The 18,745-nt window shown below is 62.8% G+C and overlaps 2 protein-coding genes and 1 long non-coding RNA gene across 7 annotated transcripts; 1 reads left to right on the forward strand and 2 right to left on the reverse strand.

Annotated features, from left to right (window-relative positions):
• Nucleotides 1–104: 104 nt before the first annotated feature.
• On the reverse strand, nucleotides 105–3,758 carry RSKR (ribosomal protein S6 kinase related). 2 transcript variants are annotated; one of them, XM_085078272.1, is made up of 12 exons: nucleotides 3,678–3,758; nucleotides 3,381–3,590; nucleotides 2,600–2,683; nucleotides 2,454–2,522; nucleotides 2,214–2,283; nucleotides 1,463–1,570; nucleotides 1,279–1,319; nucleotides 1,159–1,186; nucleotides 948–1,037; nucleotides 786–874; nucleotides 607–717; nucleotides 105–516 (listed from the first exon to the last, which is right to left on the reverse strand). In XM_085078272.1, exons 1-12 carry the CDS (start codon nucleotides 3,732–3,734, stop codon nucleotides 295–297), a joined length of 1,179 nt encoding a protein of 392 aa, XP_084934398.1. In that variant the 5' UTR covers nucleotides 3,735–3,758; the 3' UTR covers nucleotides 105–294. The 2 variants fall into 2 exon arrangements, with proteins under 2 accessions (XP_084934398.1, XP_084934397.1); XM_085078271.1 differs by having other exon boundaries at nucleotides 948–1,203.
• LOC146429135 (uncharacterized) lies at nucleotides 2,211–4,311 on the forward strand. The gene is made up of 2 exons (XR_014855718.1): nucleotides 2,211–2,306; nucleotides 2,631–4,311. It is a non-coding gene; the product is annotated as an uncharacterized LOC146429135 (long non-coding RNA).
• BLTP2 (bridge-like lipid transfer protein family member 2) lies at nucleotides 4,285–18,017 on the reverse strand. Of its 4 annotated transcripts, none has more exons than XM_085078270.1 (39): nucleotides 17,891–18,017; nucleotides 17,068–17,197; nucleotides 16,773–16,819; nucleotides 16,344–16,506; nucleotides 16,148–16,266; nucleotides 15,774–15,834; nucleotides 15,364–15,562; nucleotides 15,082–15,205; nucleotides 14,578–14,702; nucleotides 14,426–14,493; nucleotides 14,186–14,334; nucleotides 13,824–13,942; nucleotides 13,454–13,617; nucleotides 13,056–13,320; nucleotides 12,729–12,934; nucleotides 11,476–12,571; nucleotides 11,059–11,250; nucleotides 10,775–10,977; nucleotides 10,579–10,697; nucleotides 10,285–10,505; nucleotides 9,973–10,163; nucleotides 9,790–9,889; nucleotides 9,514–9,716; nucleotides 8,904–9,198; nucleotides 8,631–8,788; nucleotides 8,334–8,540; nucleotides 8,128–8,227; nucleotides 7,782–7,964; nucleotides 7,483–7,604; nucleotides 7,250–7,405; nucleotides 7,055–7,176; nucleotides 6,598–6,778; nucleotides 6,432–6,518; nucleotides 6,233–6,343; nucleotides 6,011–6,146; nucleotides 5,701–5,825; nucleotides 5,252–5,353; nucleotides 5,037–5,171; nucleotides 4,285–4,837 (listed from the first exon to the last, which is right to left on the reverse strand). In XM_085078270.1, exons 1-39 carry the CDS (start codon nucleotides 17,959–17,961, stop codon nucleotides 4,655–4,657), a joined length of 6,738 nt encoding a protein of 2,245 aa, XP_084934396.1. In that variant the 5' UTR covers nucleotides 17,962–18,017; the 3' UTR covers nucleotides 4,285–4,654. The 4 variants fall into 4 exon arrangements, with proteins under 4 accessions (XP_084934396.1, XP_084934395.1, XP_084934394.1 ...); XM_085078269.1 differs by having other exon boundaries at nucleotides 13,427–13,617; nucleotides 15,774–15,876; XM_085078268.1 differs by having other exon boundaries at nucleotides 13,427–13,617; nucleotides 17,891–18,016.
• Nucleotides 18,018–18,745: the final 728 nt, after the last annotated feature.

Genomic DNA, 18,745 nt, shown 5'->3' on the forward strand with positions numbered 1-18,745 from the left:
GGGGCTCCCCCAGCGTCTGCCCCGGGGAACGCACCCCACACGGCCCCCAGACCTGCCCCAACCCCGCCCCGGTGGTCCCGCTTCCCCCACCACGAGTCAGGGCAGCACCCGCAGCAGTGCCCGCGGCTCTCGGGTTTATTGCTCCCGCGGGGAGAGGTACAGAGTTGAGGTACCCGGGGATGAGATTGGGGGTACCCGGGTAACCCCTTGGGGGACCCGGCCCAGCAGGGTCCGACCCGCTGCCGGGGTAGGGGGATGTCCCTGAGCGATGCCGAGGGTCCCAGCCGTGGTGGCTCAGCCAGGCCAGGGCCGGTCCGGGGGCTCGGCAAGGTCGTAGTCGAAGTCGGCGAAGGTGGCGGGGTCGGGTGGGGGCTGCTCGGGGGGTCGCGGGGCCACTGCCACCACCACCGGGTCCTTCTGCAGCAGGTCTGCATCAAAAGCCACCCCGCGGAAGAAGGGGTGGCCCTGGAAGTGGTGGAGGTAGCGCAGGCGGTACAGGGGGTTGTAGCACAGCAGCTGCGGACAGAGAGAGGACAGTGAGAATGGAAATCCCAGCGCCCAGCCCGGGGGCCAGTGGGGACCCCAAAATCCGGGCAGGAAGGTTACCTCGGCGAGCAGCCGGGCCAGCTCAGGGCTGAACTCAGGTGGGCACTCGTAGCTGCTCTGTTTGACACGTTCCAGCATGGCCACATGGTCCCCTGCTGGCGCCACGGGGAACTGGGGGGACATAAATGAGTTCAGAGTCTCTCTGGGGTGTCCCTGTTCGCCCACCCTGTGGTCCTTACCTCCCCACTGGCCAGGGCAAAGAGCAGGACTCCCAGGGACCACCAGTCAGCTGCATGGCTGTAGGGCCCTCCACTCAGCACTTCTGGGGCTGTGGGGAGAGCGGGTGAGTGTCTGGGGGTCTGTGGCCCCCAGCACAGCCCCCCCAGCACAGCCCCCCTTACCCATGTACTGCAGGGTGCCACAGATTGTGTGAGCTCGCTCGCCCCACTGCAGGTACCGCGAGAGGCCAAAGTCGGTGAGCTTGAGGTGCCCTGTGGGACCAGAGACCTCATGGGAACTCATGGAGAGGGTGTCCCCATGGATAGGGTGTCCCCACAGATGGGGTGTCCCCACAGATTGGGTGTCCCCCAGGCAGTGCCACCAGGGTCTTACCTCTCTCATCCAGGAGGATGTTCTCCATCTGAAATGAGAAAGGCACTGAGGTGGCCTCTCATGCTGGGGGTTCAGAGACCCCACACCATCCTCCAGCCCCCCAGCCCCACTGCCACCCACCTTGACATCTCTGTGCATGATGCCCAGGTCGTGGAGGTACACTGGGGACAAAACAGAGCCATCAGTGCCATGTGTCCCCTCCCAGCACAGTGCCCACTACCACCCCTGGAGATGGCTGACCCTGCCTGCCAGTCCCCATTGGTGGGGACATTGGTGGCTGTCCCCAGCGTGGTGGGTCACTCACCCAGCACCAGCACCAGCTCGGCGGCAAACAGGCGGACGGTGGCCTCAGCCAAGCAGCCAGCTGCTCGCCACAGCGCGTGCAGGTCACCGGTGCTGCAGTAGGTGCACACTGTTGGGACAGGTGACATGCCTTACTGACTGGCTGGGTTGGCACGAAGGACACTGGGGTGGCATGGTCACAGGGGTGCAGGGAGGTCACTGGGCTATGCACAGATGTGGTGGAAGCACTGGGATTATAGAGGCAGCAAGGTGGCACAAGCACCAGGGCAATATGGGCACCAGGTTATGTACTAAGGTGACATAGACAGGTGACATAGAGTAAGGTGGCATGGGAGTATGCAAGTACCACGGTAACATGGGCACCAGAGCCATGTGGGCACTGGGAACACACAAGCACCTGGGGCCACACGAGGTACCAAAGTGACGTGGCCCTTGGGGTCACACAGGCACTGGGAACACACAGACCGCAGGGACAGAGGTGACACATCCAGGCAGGCACGAGCACTGGGGTGCTTTGTTCACCCCCACGCCGCTCCCTGCCCTGCTGTCACTTGTCTCACCCCTGTCCCCCATGCCCATGGCCGCGGTGGGTGCGGGAGATGGCATCCGGCAGCCAAAGCGCCTGGATCCCCACGGGGCAGCGGGCAGCGCGGGGGGAGAGCGCGCGTGTGCGGGGACACGTGTGCGGGCGGCAGGGACACGTGCGCGGGCAGGGGGGGCCGGGGCGAGCCCGCGGGCAGATGGTCACTCACTGATGAAGAGGTGGCGCTGGCCCTGCCAGCTGTCCCCCAGCCCGTGGACAAACGGGTGCCTGACCTGTCTCTGGGGACACAAAAGCAGAGCGGGTGAGCGATCCCCGGGGTAGGGGGCCACGGGGGACCGGGGGCGCCGCTTGTGGCATCTTCCAGCCGCAGCTCCCACGGCCTCCTGATGTCCCCATGGCCGCCCTAAACCCCGCCACGGGCTGGGGTCCCTCCTGGGCCCCCCCTAACCTGGATGCTGACTTCTTCTTTGCACTGCTTGAGGGTGTCGCGGCGCAGCACCTCCACTTTGGGCACGACCTGGGGGCGTGAGGCACTGTCAAGGGGGGGACAAGGGCAGGTGGGGGCACCCATGGGCGCCGGGGGTCAGCACCCACCTTCACGGCGCACACCTTCTCCCGCCCACAGTCCAGCACTTTGAGGATGGTCCCGAAGGAGCCTTTGGCCACGAAGCCCAGGATCTGAGGGGAGGAACAGGGTCTGAGCGCTCCATGGAGATGGATTTGGGGTGCTCAGGCTGGGGGTGCTGCGTGGGGTAAGGTGAGGGGCACAGAGCACCCCAGACAGACGGTGGGGACACATGGGGACCTGGGGAACCCGATACAGACCCCAGCAGGATACATGGGCACCCAGTATGGGGCACAGGGACACGGGGGACTGGGGCACGGGGACCTCAGCGTGGCAGCGGTGGATGCTGACAGAATGCCCGGGATCCCCGGGAGTACACGCGGGACCTCGGTGGGACGCCACGCTCCGATGGGGTGCAGAGGAACCCCGGTAGAACACACAGAAACCCGACACGGGCACCCGGCGGGGACTGAAGGGGAGCCGGTGGGACAGCCGGGGACGCCAGTAGGATGTGCAGGGACGCGGCAGGGCGTGCGAGGAGAGCCCGGTAAGGCGGTCGGCGATGCCGGGATGGCGGCACGGGATGCACGGACGGCGCGGGAGGACGCTCAGGGCGCTGGGGGACCCCGGTAGGAACGTGCAGGAACCCCGGTAGGACGAGCAGGGACACCGGTAACAGGGTACGAGGGGACACGTTAGGGCGCCCGGGGCTGCCGGGGCGGGATGCGCGGGCTCCCCGGGAGGACGATCGGGAACCCCGTTCGGATGCACCGGGACCCCGTTCAGAGGGTGGGGGCTCCGGGACGGCACCTTGAGCTGCTGCTGGCGGGCGGAGGGGCGGACGGGGAACTCCGGCAGGAACAACGAGACGAGCTGCGGCAGCGGCCACCCGGGCAGCGGCGGCTCCTCGGCGGGGCCCCGCGGGGCCAAGGCGAGCCCCGGTACCGGCACCGGTACCGGTACCGGCACCGATCCCGCTCGGCTCAACAGCGCCCGCACCCACGACCCCACGGCGCGGCCCTGCGGAACCGGGGACAGCGTCAGCGAGGGGAGCCCGGGGCGGGGGATGCCCAGGGGGATCCCCGGGGCTGATGCCACCGCACGCACCTGGGGGGGCCGCACCGGGTCCGGGGCCGGGCCGGGGCCGCTGCTCGTCGCTCCCATCGCGGCGCCGCCCGGCCGCGCCCCGGGCCCGGTCCCCGGTAATCGCCGCCTTACATAACCCCGCCGCCCCGCCCCGCCCCGCCCGCCGCGACCACCCCCCGCCGCGGGGCTCGGCAGCGGGGCTGCCCCTTACACCGCGACACCCACCCGTGACCGATCCCCCCCAGCCCCCGGGACCTCCACTGCATACTCGGGGGTTGCTCACCCACCCGTGACTGATCCCAGTCCCTCTCCGGGTTCCCCTCCTTACACACTTTGAGGCTCCCCCTTCAACCTTCCCCCCTTTCCCCTCTGCACCCCACATGCTGCAGCCCTGAGGGGTGCCCGCAGCCCCTGCAGAGCCCCGGAATGGCCCTGGGCTCACAGAGGAGACTGGAGAGGGGTAAGTGTACAGGCTGAGCCCAGAGCAATGCAGGGGTGCCCTGAGCCCCCAAAATGGGTGCCCAGAGCAAGGGCAGGGTGAAACCCCCAAGGATGGGGTACTGCCACGCTGAGAGGAGGCACGGTGCTGAGCCCAGCACTGCAGGGTGAGGCAAGAAAGAAACCACTGTTCCAAATTAAAAACTCTTTATTTAAACTCTCTCCCGTTCCCCTTTTTCCCAGCCTGGAGCGATCCTGCTGCTTCACCAGGCCCAGGGGCTGGGCCCAGCACCCGCACAGCAGGGAGAGGGGGAAACTCACAGGAGCCCTTGGCACGAGGGTTCTGCGCCCCACAAAGTGGCCCTGGAGCACCCTGTGCCCCACATCCCCGTGCTGCTCCACCCCTGCCCCGCAGCGACGGGGCTGCTGAGGGCCTGCATGTGGCTGAGCCCTCCTCGGGCACTGCCGAGCAGCACAGCACCCCCTCTGCCTTCGGGGTGCCCCCCTAAGGGGGGAGCACGGGGCACCCCAAGTCCCTTCCCGGCCTGCCGGGTGCTGCCTCATTTGCGCCTGCCGAAGATCGACTTCTTGCTGGGGTTCTTCTCGCCCACGCTCAGCCCGATGAGCAGTCGAGCCTTCTCGTCCTCCTCCTGCTGCTGGATGGTCCCGTCGGATTTGTTCTCCAGCTTTCCCCGGGCCTCCGCGCCTGCCGCTGGCTTCAGGCGCAGCTTCTCCTTGATCACCTGCCCCGGGAGTCAGGGGGCTCAGCACCCCATGGCCACACCCCGGGCCCTTGGCATGGGTGCAGCCTGAGCTGCTGAGCCAGCAAAGCTGCTTCCCTCTCTGGGGAACGTGCCACCCACCCTGGGGTTACCATCTCCATCCTGGGCAGAGCAGCTCTGGCAGCCTCCAGAGAGGGAGGAGGGATGTAGTCCCACATACCTGTGCCACCAAGGCTTTGCGGCTGTCCCTCTTCACCGCCATGGCAAAGTCCAGCCATGTCCACGTGTTGTTGTGGTACTCCAGGCACGGCAGCACCAGGTTCAGGTCGCCCCAGTCCACACTGTTCTTCTCCCCCTGTGTGACAGAGGTGTCAGGCAGTGTGGGATGATGCCCCAGGCCACCCCCAGGCACGCCCTGTCCCACTGGTCCCACACCTTGTAGCTGACACAGAGTGGCACCTGCGGGATCTTGATGTAGATGAAGGAGTTGTTCATGGCTGCACGCTCCTTCATCTTGTCGATGTCATCCACGGGATGCTGGGGACAGAGCAGAAGCCATGAGCAGAAGGGAAGGAGAGGGGACACAGCCAGAAACCAGCAGGGAAGGGACAACTGGGCACTATGCCATGGCATTGCTTCATCAGGGAGAGGTGAGAGCTGCTCTGGCAGTGTTAGAAAAATGAGATACAGGAATCACATCAAGCGTGCAGGCGCCTGGTTGTAAAGGATGCAAATCCTCATGGTGGGAGGGAGCAGGAGAAAGCAGACAAGTGTGGGAGGGAAGTGTGGGAGGACATGGCTACCCAGCCCTGCAGCAAAGGGAAAACAGACTGGCACTACAGCAGAGCTCCCACAGATTCCCCCCTCAAGGCAGCAGGAGGTACCTCGGGTGCTTTTCGGAATGATCTTCTGACCCCTGATGTCCGATTCAGTCCCTGAGCAACTCCCTTCCCTGGGCCCAGTGAGTCATCGGCCACGATCAGCTGCCGTGGCTTCACCACGGGGATCCCTGGGGCAAACAGGGTGGGAGGTGGTGGATGGTGTTAGCCATGACCCTCCCTGTCCACAGGGGAGACCACAAATCTCTGTTCCTCAAGTCAGGACTGGACAGCAGTTGTGCACAAACATATCCTGGACATGCAGCCAGAGCTGCTCAAGGACATCCAGAGGGGAGGGTGATCACGAGCCTCTCACCTGTTGTCACCAGCTTGGACTTATCTTCCTCATCCCCCACCTCCTCCTCCTCCACATTACGGCCGGGGAAGAAGAAACCCATCATTCTGTGGAAGAACTGGTGGGTGAGCTGGATGGTGAGAGGTACCACATTCACCTGTGGGAAAGAGACACATCAAGAGCCAGGCACACACTGGCTGTGCCCCACAGAGACCCTGGCACCTCCCAGCCTGGCCCTGGCACCTCAAAATGCTCCTTGATGGAGATGCCTCCCACGGGCGGCCGGACCTTGCTGAAAATCCTCAGTGCCAGCTGCCGGCCGGACTGGCAGGAGCTCTGGGGACGCAGCACCACCTGCAGGGAAGAGGACGGGTGGCTGGGGTGAGGACAGGCCACCCGTGGGTCCCTAGGACACAGGGCTGCTCCCTCAGCTGCCACTTGCCTTGTACACAGCATTGGGCAGGAGGTTGTTCATGGTCACCCAGCCCAGTTCCAGCAGATGCTCGGCCGTATCATCAGACTTGTTGACCTGCACAGACAAAGCCATCAGCTCCCAGCATCCCCATCCCCAGCTCAGGGGCTGTGGGTAGCACTGTCCAACTGCACACCTTGCTGTAGAGGAAGCGCTGGAGCTCCAGCTCGGCGATGCCCAGCTGCCCATCCTCCTCCGTCAGGCGCCAGCGCGCCTGGGCAAAGTAGAACTCAGTCCTCCGTGCCACACTCACGTCCTCGGGCTGCTTTCGCAGCTCCATCTTGTTGGCTCGCTGCAGCTGGAAGTCCTTGAAGCACCTGCAGCACAGAGGAGAGCACTGAGATGTGGGAGTCCTGGAGTAAGGGAGACACGATGCTGGGGAAGCCAGAGATCATAGAATCATAGAATGGTTTGGGTTGGACACCTCCCACTATCCCAGGTTGCTACAAGCCCTGTCCAGCCTGCCCTTGAACACTTCCAGGGATGGGGCAGCCTCAGCTCCCCTGGGCAACCCATGCATCACCAGGAAGAATTCCTTCCTAACACCCAATCCAAACCCACTCTCAGTTTAAAGCCATTCCCCCTTGTCCTACCTGATCAGTATATTCAGCTCCTCGCTCTCCAGCTGCAGGTCAGCTTTCTCCTGGCTCAGCTGCTGCTGCAGCCTGTGGTTCAGGTCGAGCAGGATCTCATTTTTGCTGTCATCTTTCAAGGACTGAAGGACAGACAACCCTCAGCACCCTCTACCCTACAGTGGGGACCTCCAGGAGCCAGGGATGTGGGCTCACCTTCATGTTGGAGTACATCTGCTTCTCCAGCTGCCGGATCTGGGCCACATGCTGCCTCACAGCCTCTTGCAGGTGTAGGATACTGCTGCGCTGCTCCTCAGGGTTGCTGGATATTTCCAGCTGGAAACGCACCCGCTGCTTCTTCTCGCTGTGCTCCTGGACACAGGAATAGGGCAAGGTTAGGACTGTCTGGGTGCAGTGAGTGGCATGAACACCTGGAGCTCTGTGGGTACCTTGCGTTTGGGCTCCACATGCAGCAGGAGGTTGTTGACTATGTCGAGGATCATGGCATACTGTGCAGGGTTGGTGGAGATCTCCAGGTCGTGGTGGATCAGGGTGAAGGTGTCCACAGCTCCTGCAGGGACACAAAGGACAGCTGGGGCCGCGGCATGGCCAGAAATGCACTGAGGATCCCTCCGGTATGCACCCATCTGACCTTAGCAGGGCCAAAACACCACCCCTGCAGTTAGCCAGCACCCATGGGTCAGTCCAGAGCTCTACCCCACAAGGCACAATGTCCAGATGCACCCACCCTCCTGCTTCTTCAGCAGATCCTCCTTCTCCTGGTTGGCAGGAGTCTCAGGGGGCTTTATCTGTGTGGCCAGCTCAGGGTCGATGTCGTGGCTGTAGCTGATGTAGTACATGCGGCAGCTGCAGCGAGAGATGATCCTCTGCACCTGCTGGGTCTGCTGGGCTTCCGAGGGCTGATTCCAGTCTGGGGACAGGCAGAAGGACCACAGTCAGAGTGCCATGTCCCAGCACAGTGCAACCTCCTGGAGCCACACAGGGACAGGCCAGGTGCTCTCAGCTCTACCAGCCTTGGGGTTACACATGAGTGGGACTGGGGTAGGCACAGCAGCCAGGGCTGTGGGCAGTACCTGTGGTGGTGCTGACCATGCCCCCCACTGCCTGTCCACTCTCCATCAGCTCCTGCACCGAGTCCAGGCTCCGCTGACGATGTTCCTCAATATTTTTCACCTGGGGAGGCAAGGAGGCACCGCTGGCTGTCCCCATTCTCCCTGCCTTGGCCAGGGCACTGACAGCACTGCCTGTCCCCCATGCAGTTCACCCACCACACGCTCACCTCCAGCCAGAGCTGGCCATGCTCCCCTTCAGAGGGGCTGCTCTCTGTCGTGGCAAAGTACTGCATTCCATCCAGCAAGCACGTCCAGGATGTCTTCTGCTTCAGCGTGTCTCCATACCAGGCAGGGTGGTGCTGGCACTGCAGCAGCTGTGCCTTCGCAGCAGAAACGATCACACAGCCCTCTGTCTCTGCACCACGCAGAACCATCTGTGGGGGGAGAGACCCCAGGGGTCTGATGAATCTTTCTGGGGCAGGCACAGCCCCTGTCACAGCCAGGCTATGGGGACAGGCAGGTACCTGGCAGTTGACCAGCTCGATGAGGCAGTTGCGGTTGTAGATGTCGTCGGTCTGGCAGGCAGCAATGCCGCAGAGCTGCTCGCTGGCCCCTGACTCCTCCTCTGTGAAGACCACGAACTTGTCCGTCTCCTCAATGAGCTTCTGCAGCATGTAGGCCCCTGGGGAAGAAGAAAGTGTCAGTGCAAAGCTGAGGGAGGGGATGGCTCAAAGGTACAGGTTTGGCACGGCTTTGGACTGTGTGTTTCCCATGGCTCCCCTCTCTGCTGTGCTCACCTCCAGAGGAGGCTCTCTCAGGACGGCCACTGGTGATGGGAACAGTCACTCTGGCAGGGATGGAGTGAGCAGACAGTGGGCCCCGCTTCAGCTTCTTGGCCTGCAGCTGTGTGTCGATCTTCAGCCCCTTCAGGGCCTCAGTGGACAGGTTACGCTTGAGCACAGCTGCCTTCTTGTAGCCATCGTAGAGGCCAAAGGCAATGTCCCGGTTTGTGGTGGTCCAGGACGCTCGCAGGTCCACCAAGTGCAGCTGATGTGTGTGGAAACCATCGTCCCCATCACGCAGGGGCAGCTCCTGGGCACAGAGGGTCAGAGTCTCAGCATAGCAAAGCCACCCCCAGCCCTGCCCATTGGCCTCACACACGGGCTGAGAACCCTGCCAGGCCCTGAAGACTGGAAGCATGGGGACTGGAGCTTGGGGACCACCCCAGAGTCCCCAGCATGGGCCCTGGATGCTCTGGATGGGACAAGGTCAGGTGCTTGGTAGATCAGAGGCCCTGAAGTTCTGTCTCGTCCCCAGCCAAATTCCTTCTCCATTGCACCCAACAACCAACATCCCCTTGTCCTGGAGATGCCACCAGGCCAACACACCCTGTGTTTCCTGCAGTACCTCCTCAGCCGTGCGGTTGCTGTGCCGCTGGTAGGTGAGGGAGGACAGGCTCAGCAGGTGAGTTTTCTTCACCAGGGTGTCGAGCTGGTGGTCAGCATTCTCGTCACAAGTGGAGGCCATGAGGTGCACAGTGACCTGGCTCAGGTCACTCACCATCTGCGTGATGCTCCACTCCGAAATGAGGCGTCGCATCACTGTGCCGGCTGGAGGACAGGGACAGGGGTCAGCCAGGGTCCTGCTGTACCTGGAAGTGCTGCTGGCAGGATTCCCACTCACCTTGTGGGATGAGCCGCTGCGTGCCACGAGTGAAGATGTGTCCCTGGCAGCATTCCACCTGGATCCCCCGCTGCTGGGCAAAGGAGGCCCAGTAATGCACCTGAGAGGGAGCAGAAAATGGGCTGAGAGTTCAGCAGAGGCAGAGCAGGGAGGAAACACTGTATTCCCAGCCCTGGAAGTTACCTGCAGCTGGGGGAAGAGTGCAGTATAGGACAACTGCTTGTAATGCTGCCCCAGCTTCTTCTTGCTGGGTTTCATGTTGTTGAAGAGCTTCCCACGGCAGATGGGCCGTGTCACGCTGGTCCACGTGGCCCAAAAATTCTGCATCCAGCGCAGGGTGCTGCTGTAGAGCAGGATCCGGGGCTGGGAGTGCTCTGAGAATATACCCACTATCAGCCAGCACTATGGGCACAGACATGGCATCACCCAACCCACAACCAGCACACCCTGCCCCATCCCCTGTCCCCAGGGGATCCCCAGCAAGCTGTCAGCCACCTTTACTGGGCTGTGTCAGGTCCATCCGGATGGAGAGGTTGAGGTTCTCGGAGCGGAAGGCACGGTAGGAGTCATACTGCTGCCCCACTGGCACCTCAGGCAGGAACTCGGGGGAGCGCAGCACCACGCCGTGGTGGTCATGGGGGTTTCCATGGCACAGCCACTGCAGGTCCAGGGTCATGCACAGGTCAGGCAGGTGCAGGAAACAGCAGTCGTCATACCTGAATGCAGAAAGAGACCCCAGTCACCCCCCAGCACTGGTGGGGACCCCCGTGCTTCTGGCGCCACACTCACTTGGAGGCTGTGCGGACATTGATATCCAGGTTGCCCTTGAAGACAAACTGCCCAGGCTTCCAGTGGAAGGAGAGTTGGGTCCACTCCCAGTGCATGTTCTCTGTGGTGTTGTAGGGGTCCTGCAATCACAGGTGTGAGGAAAGGCAGGTGTGAGCTGACCCCACACCATGCTGTTCCCCACTCCAGTGGCACCCACCTCAGTGGCCAGCTGGTGCAGGTTGGCCTGTTCAATGTCCATGTGCCAGTCTCCATGGAAGAGAAGGCGGCTCTTGTCCCACCAGGGCAATGGGGCACTGGGGTCCTCTGAGGGCTTGGTGAGAAGATCCACACACTGGCCGATCAGAGTCCAGGCTGGGTCCCAGCAGGGTCCCCACACAATGGTGTACTGGGAGATCACAGCTGGGGGGGACACAGAGGTTGGCTCACCCATTTGTCCTGTTCCTACCCCAGCACTAAGCCCCCCATTCCTCCAGCTCTTACAGTGGAAGTCGTGGTAGAACTTCAAGGGTGGCATGTTCCTCTCCACTGTGGCATCCCCCCAAGGCAGCCCAAGCTTCAGGACCTGGCGGCGCCGGGAGCAGGCCTGGCCACATTGCTCGGCTCCAATCAGCCGGCCAGAGAGCTGCCAGTTCCGGATCTCAAAGAGGTACCGGGGGTAGTCACGGATCCGCACTGCGGGTGGAGGAAGGGCTGAGGGATGGGGCAGCAAAGAGACAAGCAGCCCCCCACTCTGGGCCACAGTAGGAGCCATCATTTTGTCACATCTCTGCTTCCTTCCCACTCCCTTGGAACTCCAAAAATCGTTTTCCCTGCTTGGTTACACACCACGTGGTGCCAGCCCAGGCCACACAGCCATTGTGCTGTCCTCCAAGGGCACCCTCCCACGAAGCAACTCACCAAAGAAGCTGCCAACTGTGCCCTTCATCATGCGGCACCATTGGGTGACCATCTCCAGACCCTCGGGGGGGAACGGGCTGACATCATCCAGGTCTCTCATCTGCTCCAACACACGCTCCGTGCCGTGGAAGGACTCATCAGCCATGGCCACCAGCTCCAGGTGGGCCAGCGTCCAGGTGAGGAGAGCCCTCCTCATGGGTGTGTTGGCGTAGAGGCGCCGCGAGCGCTGGATGTAGATCTCGATGTTCTTCTTCTCCAGCGAGGCGTAGAGCTCCTCGATCTTGCGGGCAGGCAGCAGCTCCCCGTGCTGCTTGCGCAGCGCAGCCACCTTGGCGTCCAGCAGCTGCAGGCGCTTGGCGCTCTCCTTGCTCTCATCCTTCATCAGCTCGTAGTTGTCTCGCAACTTGACCTCGAAGACGTCATCCAGGAAGACCCAGGAGAAGTGGGTGACTTTGAGCAGGAGGTCAGGGGGCAGTGCCGTGCTGGCGGGGCGCCCAGGCCGGTGCAGACCCTTCAGCCACTTCTGCACGCCCACGGCAGCGTCCAGCGTGCGGGAGAAGTCGTACTGGTAGGGGAACTCGATGGTCACGCTGGCGAAGGAGAAGGCCCAGCCGCGGTTGCGGAGGGTGCGCAGGGTGGGGAAGGCGTCACGGTGCCGGACGACCTCCTCCAGCTCAGGCAGCAGCTTCACCTCCACCTCCTTGAAGCTGAAGATGCTGTGTCCATCAAAGCCAGCGGCCAGCTCGGGGCAGTAGCCGTGCAGGGCACCGCCGTGCCAGCTCACTGAGGTCCGTTCTGCAGCCAGGCTGATGTAGTTGGCCTCAGAGACAAAGGCTGTGAGCTTGGCAGAGCTCAGCTCCAGGGACAGGGACAGGAGTCTTTTGGGAGGAGGCCCTTTTGGCTGGACAGGCCCCTGTGAGTCAGTAGGGGTGGCTGGGTGGGATGGGGGGCTCTCTGGGGGCAGGGAAGGAAGCGTCCTGTGGCCGAGGGCGCTCCGCAAGGCTTCATGGCACTGCAGGGTGGCCAGGGTGTGATGGTAAAGGTGCATGTGGTCAGGTGGGCTCCACAGCACTGCCAGCCCCTCGCCGCACTGCACCTGCACCAGAGAGAGCAAACAGGCACCACATCACTGCAAAGGCCAGCACAGCACAGCCTTATTCTCCCCCCAGCACCTTTCACGACAGCTAATCTTCCCCCTGCCCCATCCACCCCCAGTACAGGATAAAGCAGTTGGGCCTGACAGCCAAACCAACCTCCAGAGAGCGGATGCTGCTGCGGTAGGTGACTGAGAGCATGGAGAGGTTGGCCACCGGGTTAGGGATGGCAGGAGCTTTGCAGCATGGCTGCATCTTCTCAGTGATGCTCTTCACCAAGGCCAGCACCATGCCCTGGATGCTGATTGTGCAGCTTTCAGCACTTCCCAGGACAGTCAGCGTGTCCAGCCGCAGCTCCAGGGCACCTGGAGAAACAGCATGTCAGTGCTGGAGGCACGGAAGAGGCACACCACAGCATGCCAGGTTCCTCTGACTGCAGGGTTATTCCAGGACAGCCATCTGGGATCAGCTTGAATGCTACTTTACCCACTACAGCCGAGAGTGTGAAAAGGTTCACGTCCTCCACCTTCAGATCCACCTTCCAGAGTAGCCCCCAGGGTTCACTGGAGGGAGAGGGAGGCTGCTTGGCAAGCTCAGCCCCACTGGGCCGTGGGCAGAACAGGGGCAGAACTCTGGCCAGGCACTCAGTGCAGGTGTCTGATGACTCCACTTGCAACCCTCGGATGGTGCAGTCCAGGAAGAGCGTATCTGACTGGGCACTGGACATGCCCAGGGGCTGGTTGTAGCTGCCCTGCAGGACAAACAGGATGATCACTCTCAGACTGCAGGATGTCCCTGTGCAACCACACACACACACACCCTGTGCCACCCACATGGAGCTGGAGACCGAAACTCACCCCTTGCTCCCTAGGCTCGCCCCTCACCTGGAGGTTGAAGGAGTCGAGGATGAGGGCTTCTCCCCACACGTGCATGTTGGGGGGATGTGGGGCACGCTGGATGTGGGAGTCGTTGCCCACTCGCCAGCACAGGTGGTCCACGGCCAGCACCGCTCGCTGGTGCACGCTCTGTGGCCGCAGGTGCTGGTAGTCTGCGGGCACAGAGGAGGGGGAAAGTGCAAGCAGGGCTCACCCAGACATGGGCACCCCAGATAAAACCAGGCAGGAATCCACAGCCCCATGCCACACACACACATGTGGGCAAGCACAGTGGCAGCATGGTCCTTCCCATTCCCATGCTGGTGCCTCTCTGGCAGACCCCAAGAAGAGCCCAGCCCCTCCCAGATCCAGCCTGTACCTGCAGAGATGGAGTTGAAGCCCAAGGCGAAGGGTGGTGTGTCCCCCAGCTGCACGGACACATTGACGTTGGACAGCGAGGCACACAGGATGATGGGCGCTAGGATTTGGGGATAGCTCCTGAATGGGATAAGCAGGGATGGGCTGTTACTGGGAGCTGTGTGACATGGAGCCTGGCAGGGAGCAGGTCCAGAGGGGTGTCCTCTCTGCAAGGGCTCCCCAGTCCCCCCCTGAGCAGCCTCCCTATCCCACACACTGTGCACAGGGCAGATAAGGTGCTGAGTGCCCAGGCACTGTGCCAGAGCGTGGCCAGCAAGAAGAAACAAGCTGTGATACCAGCAGCTGCACTGAGGCCAAGTTTACCTTCCCTTGTGCCCTTGGCTGGGGACAGGCACCGCCCGGCACCTGTACTCCTGTGCCAACAGGCCCAGCCAGGGCGAAAACTCTTGGTGACGGTAGTGGATGATGCAGGTGTTGAGCAGCACAGCAGCCGAGAGGTCAATGGCTGTGACCTAGAGCAGGGAAAGGGCCAGGTGGCAAAAAACTCATGCCAGGAGCCAAACCAGCCACCCCCGGGGGACAGTGTGCCCAGCACTCGCTCACCTGCACGCTGGTCTTCAGGGAGTTGAGGCACACGATGCGCTGGCGGCTCTGGGACAGGAGAAGGCCATCTGAGGGACAGAGAAGCACAAGTGAGGGATGGTAGAGGGTAGTGATGGCAGCCCTGTCCCACGGGTGCCTTCCTGGCTACTTGCCCTCCAGCTGGAGGTCTACACTCATTTGGTCCAGGTCTGAGGTGGGCGTGAAGTTGCGCAGCGGGATTTGCTCCTCTTCACGCTGATATAGAAACTGAAGCAGCTTCAGGCTCCAGGTGAGGTGCCTGAAAGACACAGAGAGTCACTGCCAGGAGGGAACTGCACTGTCATGTCCTCCATCTCCCTGTCTCTCAGCACCAGCTGACCAGCACGCTGGCATGGACAAACACAGCAGCCAGTGCCCAGCTGCAGCACAGCCCAGTGCTCTCATCCCATCGCCTGTCAGCTGTCCTACTGGAGAACCAGCTCACGTGCCTTCCTCCCTCCCCAAGAGCCCGGCCCCAGGCCGGGCTCAGTCCTTCCAACTGGAGTGGGTTCTAGGACTTGCTCTCTGCAGTCTGTCAGAGCCAAGGGATGAGCACGGAACACCACAGTTGTCCCCAGGTTCATGTCCCCAGTATTAATTTGGACTCGGACAGCCTCTCCCTCCACCTGCCACCTTACCTCTTCTGGCTGTTCATGGACAGCACCATGCTGGTGTTCTCCAGCTTCATCTCCACCCTCCTGGGGATGAGCTTCAGTGTGTCCCTGCTCAGCACAGACAGGGTCTTCGAGGGCTCCCCTGGGCCTGGAGAAGGACAAAACCACGGGAAGGATCCTGCCCAAACCCCCACACCCTGGAGCAGCAGGGAGTGATCCCACAGCCAAATCCCTCTGGCTCCAGTGCAACTATGAGGGCTGCCAGCCCCTGTCCTGCCCAGAGCTTGTCCTTGTCTCTGTCCTGACCTGTGCTGGGCTCTTCCTCCGTGCTGCTGCGCTGGGCCCCAGCAGTGACTTGGTGCAGGAGGGGGCTGCAGAAAAGCCCCTCATGCAGCTCTGCCTGCAGTGTCCGGACGCAGAGCCGGACGCCCACCAGCCGCCGCTTGCTGCTGATCTCCAGGGAGAGGGAGAGTGCCAGGGCCAGCTCTGCCAGGCATGTGTCATCCTGTGCACAGGAGACACAGCAAGGAGGGCACAGGGAGTCACACAGTGCCCTGCCAGCGCGTGCTGCAGGTGGAGAGCTGGGCACAGCACAGAGCCCAGCACCCTGCAGCATCACCCAGATTCAGGGACACCCTGGAACAGGTGCTCAGCGTGTCCCAGAGAGCCAGTGCTCAATCTCCAAGTGTGGCATTTCTCCCTCCTCCAGCACTCACCAGCTGGCTGCTCCGGAGGACTTTGCTGTTCACCTTTGTCAGGCTCACCTCACACATCAGGCTGGGGAGAGCAGAGAACAGAGGGAGGATGTGGATCTTGCTGCTGCCAAAACAAAGCCCTCTTTCCTGTGGGACACAGGGAGCCCAAGTCCCTGCTCCAAGTTCTCCCAAAAGCAGAGCATGCCCTAACTCCATGCACACCACATTATTCAGAAAACACACAACTCAAGCTTCCTGTGACAGGAAAAGGAACCAGGCCAGTCTCAGAGAAGGTTAATGCGTCACATCACAGGTGACATGGGATGCTGTTGAGTAGGACAGAGAGAGGAGAGATACCAGGCTGGGGTCAGAGGAGCCTCCCTGCAAAGCATTACCTCTTCCCATTGCCATTCAGGAGGAGACGTGTCTGGCTGGCCTGGATGTGCCAGAGGGACTCTGAGGTGGCCACGTGCAGAACCATGATGTTGATGGAATCCATGTGGATGGAAAAGAGCTGGGGGAAAGGTGCTGCTGTGAGGGATATCCGACAGAAGCGCAGCCCACAGCAGCCTGACTGAACCAGTGCCTCACCTGGCTAAGGAGCCTCAGCAGGGAGGGTTTAAGAGTCAGGTCTGTTCTGCTTTCATTTCCATCAGCTTCTCTGGGAGCCTCTGGGACAGATGGCTGGAAGCCAGGGCCTTTCTGGAGATCTGTGCGGATTCGCACCTCGCCAAAACACAGCTCGAAGTAGCGCCTGTGGAACCACAGCACAGGCAGCTCTGACAAGAGCTCACACTCAGCACACCTGGCCCTGTCACCAGGGATGTCCCCTACCCCAGGGAAATGCAGCATTGGCACAAGGGCACCCACAAGATACTGCCAACTCAAAGAGTTTACAGAGCAGACCACAGGGGAATAGGGATGGCAGAAAGGTGTAAAGGCAGCAGGATGGCAGGCAGAGCCAGGGGTGAAACAGACCCCCAAAGGGAGCAGGCAGGGAGCTGGGGTGGGGTGACTTACGGCAACTCCCGGCTCAGTTTGCTGGAGATCCAGACATTGTCGATTTCCTGTAAGAACACACAGGTAGGTCAGAGAAGAAACAACCTGGCTCTGCCTTGTGATGCTCATCCCAACATTCCCACTCCACCCCCTGGGATCCCATCCAATGCCTGGGATCATGCAAGGAGCAGCCAAACCCTCAGGTCTGGCCATGGGGGTGTCCAACAGGAGAGTGGCTCCATGGATCTGCTGCCAGCCTGGAAGTGACCACAAGTGCCCTCCCTGCCCAGTGACCACCCCTCGCCCAGGTACCCACCACAGTCTGCTGCTCCCGCTGGAACTTGAGGCTGATGTTTTGGGCCCAGAAGAAGCCGAAGGAGCCGATCTTCAGCTCTGCATGAAGCTTCTGCCGGCACCAGGTGACAGCCAGGCGACATGCCAGCCATCTGCGGAGACAGGAGGAAGGCCAGGGTCAGCCTCCCAGCTGGGGCTGGCATCTAGGGATGCTTTTTGCCCTTTGAGCACCAACTCCAGCACCTACAGCTGGACAGGAGCTCCCAGGTTGGGGAAGAGATCCTGTAGGATAGTCCCCAACAACCCCGGCCCCCCCTCCCAAGCCCTGAAGGTTCCCTTTGGCCCCCACACCCCCTGACACCACATGCCCACCCCTGCAGGCTGCCCTAAACTTCGGTAAGCCCCCAAGCCGAGCTCTACGACCCCCAAACCTCTGCAGGCTCCCCCCCACATGTCTCCCCCAGCCCTGTGAGCCCCCAAATTCCTAACACCCCCCCGAGCTGTCTTTGTCCCACTTACTCTCTGCTTCCCTCCTCCCAGACCCCCAACACCTCACCCTCAGCCCCGCGGGCCTCCTCCACCTCTCCCACTACCCCAACCAGCCCTATCACCCCCCCAAAACTCCGAGGTCCCCCACACCCGCGCCCCCCACTGCCAGCCCCTCGGGCCTCCCCTTGACCCTCGCCAGCTCCTCCCACCCCAGCAGAGCCCCACCCGCCGCGCTGTCACCCCCCAACCCGCTGTCAACCCCCCGCCAGCGCCGTGCCCCCTCCCCACCCCTGTCACACCCCCCAGAGCCCCCGCGGTGTCCCCCGCGCCCCCAGACCCGCCCGCCAGGCCCTGACCGCGCCAGCAGCCCGGCGAGCAGCGCGATGAGGACGACTCCGAGGAGCGCGGCGGGCAGCGGCGGCGGCATGGCGGGCACGGCCCCGGCGCGGCCCCCGGCCCCGGTGAGACCCCCTCCCTCCCGCCCGCCCCTGCCCCGGCGCCGCCGCCGCCGCCCGTGGGGCCGCCCGCGCACCCCGAGTGGCCGCTGGGAGGGGCGGGACGGGGCGGGGCCTGCGGGCCGAGCGGAGCCTGCCCGGGGACAGCGGCCGCCGCAGCGCCACGCCGGGGCCGCGCCGGCACGGGAACAGCGGGGACACTGGGGCCGCGCCGGCACGGGAACAGCGGGGATACTGGGGCCGCACCGGCACGGGGACATGGAGTGGCATTGGGGCCGCGCCGGCACGGGAACAGCGGGGATACTGGGGCCGCACCGGCACGGAGACAGCGGCATGGGGACAGGGGTGACACTGGGGCCGCACCCGCACGGGGACACGGAGTGACACTGGGGCCGCACCGGCACGGGAACAGCGGGGACACTGGGGCCGCGCCGGCACGGGGACAGCGGGGACACGCAGTGACTCTGGGGCCGCGCCGGCACGGGGACATGGAGTGGCATTGGGGCCGCGCCGGCATGGGGACAGCGGGGACACTGCCACGGGTGACACTGCCACGAGTGACACTGGGGCCGCACCGGCATGGGGACAGCAGGGACACGGGGTGACACCAGGAAGACAGCGGGATGGGGAGAAGGGTGACAATGGGGTGCCACTGATGTGGGGAGAGGGGTGACACCGGTTCCAGCACTGGGATGGAGTGACGTGGGTGACAGCAGGTCCAGTACAGGGTTGGGACACGGGAGTGACACAGGGTCT

Source organism: Lichenostomus cassidix, chromosome 19 (assembly GCF_008360975.1).
Source record: "Lichenostomus cassidix isolate B80296 chromosome 19, HeHo_3.0, whole genome shotgun sequence".
NCBI classification, from domain to species: domain Eukaryota; kingdom Metazoa; phylum Chordata; class Aves; order Passeriformes; family Meliphagidae; genus Lichenostomus; species Lichenostomus cassidix.

Bases quoted from the DNA above. Each gene is read 5' to 3' on its own strand.
- RSKR (XM_085078271.1), bottom strand. From the start codon at position 3,734: ATGGGAGCGACGAGCAGCGGCCCCGGCCCGGCCCCGGACCCGGTGCGG. The intron at 2,284-2,453 runs GTTAGGGGGGGC...TTGTGTCCCCAG, and splicing joins AAGAAGAAGTCAGCATCCAG to AGACAGGTCAGGCACCCGTT. The intron at 1,204-1,278 runs GTGGGTGGCAGT...AGGCCACCTCAG, and splicing joins TCATGCACAGAGATGTCAAG to TGCCTTTCTCATTTCAGATG.
- BLTP2 (XM_085078269.1), bottom strand. From the start codon at position 17,961: ATGCCGCCGCCGCTGCCCGCCGCGCTCCTCGGAGTCGTCCTCATCGCG. The intron at 10,978-11,058 runs GTAAGAGCTGGA...TGTCCCCCCCAG, and splicing joins GTTCTACCACGACTTCCACT to CTGTGATCTCCCAGTACACC. The intron at 5,354-5,700 runs GTACCTCCTGCT...CTCTGTCCCCAG, and splicing joins CATTCCGAAAAGCACCCGAG to CATCCCGTGGATGACATCGA.